The 5,132-nt window shown below is 41.5% G+C and overlaps 1 protein-coding gene across 1 annotated transcript; it reads left to right on the top strand.

The window, feature by feature from the left end:
* LOC109239523 (pollen-specific leucine-rich repeat extensin-like protein 4) lies at positions 253-1,049 on the top strand. Its single transcript, XM_019406102.1, has 2 exons — positions 253-771; positions 951-1,049. Exons 1-2 carry the CDS (start codon positions 253-255, stop codon positions 1,047-1,049), a joined length of 618 nt encoding a protein of 205 aa, XP_019261647.1.

The raw sequence follows: 5,132 nt of genomic DNA, 5'->3' as shown, positions 1-5,132 counted from the left end.
AAAAAAGAGAGGAGGAAATAACAGGGTCAATAAGTAACAAGCTGATAAGCTGGAAGGAAACATGAAGCCTTGCAAAAGCATATTTGAGATGGTGATATTTTAGGAGCATAGCATGTCTACGTGTGATTCCTATATGTAAAATGCTTAACCCTAACACGTTTGTTGCCTCTTATATAGTAAGCTTAAGGTGGTTGGTTTGTGGTGAAATTGGCAACACATCATTACTACACAAGATCTAAGGGAGCGGTGGTAATGGATAACAGTGATGAAATCGAGTTGGTCAGTGAAAATCCGCAGGGTCAGTCAGTTGAGCAAGAGACGGAGGAAATAAGAAAATTGAGACAGCAACTGTCAGATGTATATCAAGCTTGGGTTTCCGGTCGACCTCCACCCCAGGGTCCTTCAGAGGGAACTTCCACCATACCCCAGGCTACGCAAACACCGCTCCATGCAACGAGCGACCACATTCTACCACCAGGGTATGTGCCAAACTACAACCTCCATGCTGCCCCCGGTACCTCTAACATGCGACCTCCAATCGCACCAGTCAGGAACACTCTTCTCGTCGTGTCTGGCACACCGGTATATACAATCCCGCCACCACCTCCTGTGACGAGGCCAAACAATGAGCCACCATCTCATGCTTATGATGGCCAATACTATTCTCCAAATATGGCTTTCAGGGTCTCGGCTCCATACAATCAGACTCCACAGTACGAGTCACCAGTGGAAAAAGAAAAGCCTGCCACGACGATTGAGCCAGAAGAGATGGCCAGGAAAATGAAAAGTCTTGAACAAAATATAAAGAACATACAGGGACTAGGTGGTCACAAAAGTGTTTCATTCAGCAATCTATGCATGTTCCCTCACATCCATTTGCCACGAGGGTTCAAGACCCCAAAATTTGAGAAATATAATGGAGACGGCGACCCTATCGCCCACTTGAAAAGGTACTGCAACCAGCTGAGGGGTGCAGGAGGAAAGGAAGAGCTGCTGATGGCTTACTTTGGGGAAAGCCTTATGGGGGTAGCTTCCGAATGGTTCATTGACCGAGATATCTCTCACTGGCATGTTTGGGACGACATGGCCCAGACTTTCGTCAAACAATTTCAGTACAACATTGATATTGCGCCAGATCGTAATTCCCTGTCCAATATGAAGAAAAAGCCGACTGAAAGCTTCAGGGAGTATGCCGTTAGGTGGAGAGAGCAAGCATCCAGAGTTAAACCACCCATGGATGACCATGAGTTAATCACTGTCTTCCTTCAGGCTCAGGATCCTGATTATTTTCAAAATATGATGGCTGCAATGGGCAGACCTTTTGCTGATGCAATCAAGATAGGAGAAATGGTCGAGAACGGCCTCAATACTGGCCGAATTATAAGTCAAGCAGCCACCAAAGAAATACAGAATAGGCCGAATAGCTGTGTTAACCAAAAGAAGAAAGATGAGGAGGCCATGATGGCATCACGGGCAAAAAGAGGCCAAAAAGGAGCATCTCAACCCCCGGATCCACGATACTCAGTTGCTCCACAGTATGCAACTTAGTCTTTTGCCAAACCATCCAATTGCCAACATATTCAGACCCCAACTCTAACATACCTTCATCCGCGACATCAGAACTCTCAATCACTCTACAACGCTCGTCCAAAACAAGAGTATGAAAGGGAACATAAGCAGAGGGACAATTTCAAGCAAAACATAGAATCCTACACAAGTTTGTTTGAAAGGTTTAAACGTTGTGGCATGATTGAGCCGCTTCAAGGGTATGTTCCTGATCCATATGCAAAAGTTTTTGACCCAGCTGTACAGTGCATGTACCATTCTAATGTCCAAGGACATAGCATTAAGGGTTGTCGGTCTTTGAAAAAAGAAATAGAAAAGATAATTCAAGAAGGAATGATCGTGGTCCAAAATAATGGCACCCTAAACGTCATGACCAAGCACGCATTGTTCGGATGATTTACAATGATAAAGAATATGGAGACGGTTTAGTGGAAAATGTCAAGAACCTGTCCACTGAATGCAAGGCAATCAAAATTGTTGAAGATCTTGTTTGATGCTGATGTGCAAATTCGTAGCTAAGATGTTGAGCTTGATAATTGGAAGTCACTCCTTCCTTGCCGGGAAGGAGTCTTGGTAACTTATTTTGTCATAATTTCTATCATCCGGATTATTTCGAGGTTGTGATCCAGATGTTGTTTGTTTGTCCTGTCATCAAGCCTCTCTATCCTTTAATCAATGAAATACAACTTTTTTTCTTTATGTCATTTTAATCCATTGTGTTTAGTTCTTCTTGCATATATAATTCTTTTCTCGCCAGTTTTAGTGGCATGACATGCATGCGGAGTTTTCGGCTAGATTTTAGAAAAGCTTGTCCAATCTTGAATTGAATCGAGGAAAAAACACGTGGAGGACAAGTAAGAGGTTGAAAAACTTTGATGATAAGCCTGTGTCAAGATCACACGGAACCAAAATAGTCATGAATACTGGTTTAAGGATAATTGAAAGTTTTGAAGTTTGGTTGGACTAATCAGCGAAAAAGATATTGCCATGGCATGCATAATCTGATCATATCAGTGAAGATGACCCAAATCCCCAAAGAAGGTGCATCCCAGGGAATTTAAAATGATTAGCTGGTACCGAAGTGCACCCTTCTACATCAGGATAAGGACCAAGAAGAGGTGACTCCAAATTGTCAAAAGTCATTTGTTGCGAACAAGATATTGACTACGAAACTATACAACTGACAAAACCAAGAAGAGAGTCATGTCCATCAATGCCGAACCTGAGAAGAGATTGAATGTTTGGCATTCTTGAGGCTGGAAGGCCCTTTTTCTGCTACCCAAACACTTTATACCCTTCGTTACCTCTTTTGAGTCTGTTTTATTTTTCTTTGACCCCCCCTTCTTTTGGAATCAAGTATAGAAAAAAAAAGAAAAAAAAAGAGAAAAATGAAGATCCATGCCACCAGAAAGATAAGAGCTAGGACAATCTGATTATAAAAAAAACAATCAAAAGAGAAGAAAAGGAAAGAGAAAAGAAAAATGAAAAATAAAAAATGAATAGAAAAATAACAAAGAAATCTCTCATGTTAGTTTGAACTACGTTTGACTTGATTCCTTTAAAGGATACGTAGGCAGCTCTACACTAGGGTTCAGTCTAACCAAATCAAAAATAAAAATTCCCCAGTATCTGAAACTGGGGCAGAATTTTTTTTTAATGTTTTTATGAAGAGTCGATTCCAAGAGTTGTAAATATACAACCCTATCATCTTGAGTCTATTTTGAGCCTTATTGTGACCTTTTCTTTCTAACCCTCTCCAAAAGCCTTCCAAATAGTCTTAAGAATGCCAAGGGAAACACGCAGTAAGCAACAGTTGTCACACAACGTAGAACAATGTCAAGTTGCTCGCACAAAAAGGCGAAAACAAAGAAGAGATAATGAATGGAAATGAGAGAGTCTTATTGGTGAAAACCCTCATGGGCACTATAAGGCGATGGTAAGTAGAGATAATAAATGAGAGAGGCCGGTTGGTGAAAACCTTTCAGGGCACCACTGGTCGAAGGTGAGCTGTGTTTTGATGCAAATGATTGGCATAAAGAGGCCAACTTCAAAGACGAAAAGGAACAACAAGAAGAAAGGATAGATTCGGCCGCTCAGTCCAAAAAGCATATCATGATCATTAAAGTTGGCTACCATATTCAAAGGATCCCCTTTTTCTTTCTCTCCCCGTAAAGTGGCATTTTCAGTTAAATACTATTCCTTCTCACTTTTACATCGCGTCATTTTCTCCATTTGCATTTTCATTTTTTGAGTCAGTCTTTGTTAAAACAACCGAGAAATGATTTCAACATCTGTTACCAGCTTTCTAATTGTACAAAGCGAGTTCTATCCTGGCACATCGAAGAGGACATACCCAGGAAGCAACATGCACAATAAGCTTGTTGAAGCTAAACGAGACCTGAGGGTTCATGCCAACGAGAGTTCCAAAAGTTTGCTAGTCTATTTGTTTAGAAGCCAATAAAGAAAGGGCCACAAAATTGGTCGTTGTTTCCTAGAAGTGCAAAATAAAGGATGTGGGGCATACGCGACATTGACAAAGGCACAAATCCAACTGTGATTTCCTCTGATAAGCCGAACAAAGTGTTTCGAAGACATCGAAAAGGTCGCTAAGCAAGACTTGCTTCATGGGCAAAGTTGATAGCACCCCAGACACAAACTAATATCGGGTGCAAAATAATCAAGTTTGATTTTTAAAGGAAAAAACTACCAAAGTGAAGACTTGCTTTATAGACAAGGTTCAGCAACACCTTAGACATCCGGTTATGAAACAGCCGGAGGCAACAGTAGAAAGCCAAAGTTTCTAGAACACGGTACAGAGCCTCCTAGCTGTTTGGTACCATACATGCAAATCAGTTCTCTAACAACAAGGTGGCCGCAGATTCAAACTGCTCAGGGCGTTCAAGGCCACAAACCGACCACCATTGTTAAACTCACAAATATTTCTTTGTTTGAAGCAGGAAACAAAGCAGTGTAGAATTGAAGTTCTCAAAGGACGAATTGTCACCAAAGGTAAGTTCTTCAAACTCTCTGCTTTTTCTTTCTAGATATGCCTATAATCACATAATCAACCACTGCATTTTCCAGCATAAGGTACATCATTCCTTAGTTGAGGTTCCATTTTGAAATAGGGCACACCACTCCCTAGCCGCATGTTTAGTATAGGGTACACCAATCCCTAGCTGTATTTTCCGACATAAGGTACAACCATCTTTAGCGAGGTTCCATTTTAATACAAGGTATCCTATCCCCTGGTTACTTTCTCTCTTAGTGATACAAGGAGACATCCATTGGTTACATTCTCTCAGCGATATAAGGTGCCAATCCTGAGCCATATTCTCTCTTAGTAATATAGGGTGCCAACCCCTGGTTATATTCCTTCTCACTGATACAGGGCTCCAACCCTTGTTATATTCCCTCTTAGTGGTACAGGGCACCAACCCCTGGTTACATTCTTTCCCAGTTGTACAGGGGGCAAACCCCTGGTTACATTCCCTCCAAGTCTTTCAACCAATCCTAGGAGATGCACTTCCTAGTTTGAGTTATTCCAATAGGAGATGCACTTCCTA

This window comes from Nicotiana attenuata, chromosome 1, assembly GCF_001879085.1.
Source record: "Nicotiana attenuata strain UT chromosome 1, NIATTr2, whole genome shotgun sequence".
Classification (NCBI taxonomy): domain Eukaryota; kingdom Viridiplantae; phylum Streptophyta; class Magnoliopsida; order Solanales; family Solanaceae; genus Nicotiana; species Nicotiana attenuata.
Note: the sequence above shows the minus strand (reverse complement) of the source record. Positions and strands in the feature narration are given on the sequence as shown.

What these genes read in the sequence shown, in the direction of transcription:
- LOC109239523 (XM_019406102.1), top strand. Translation starts at nt 253, where the DNA reads ATGGATAACAGTGATGAAATCGAGTTGGTCAGTGAAAATCCGCAGGGT. An exon ending in CGATTGAGCCAGAAGAGATG is followed by an intron (nt 772 to 950) that starts GCCAGGAAAATG and finishes CCACTTGAAAAG; the next exon opens with GTACTGCAACCAGCTGAGGG.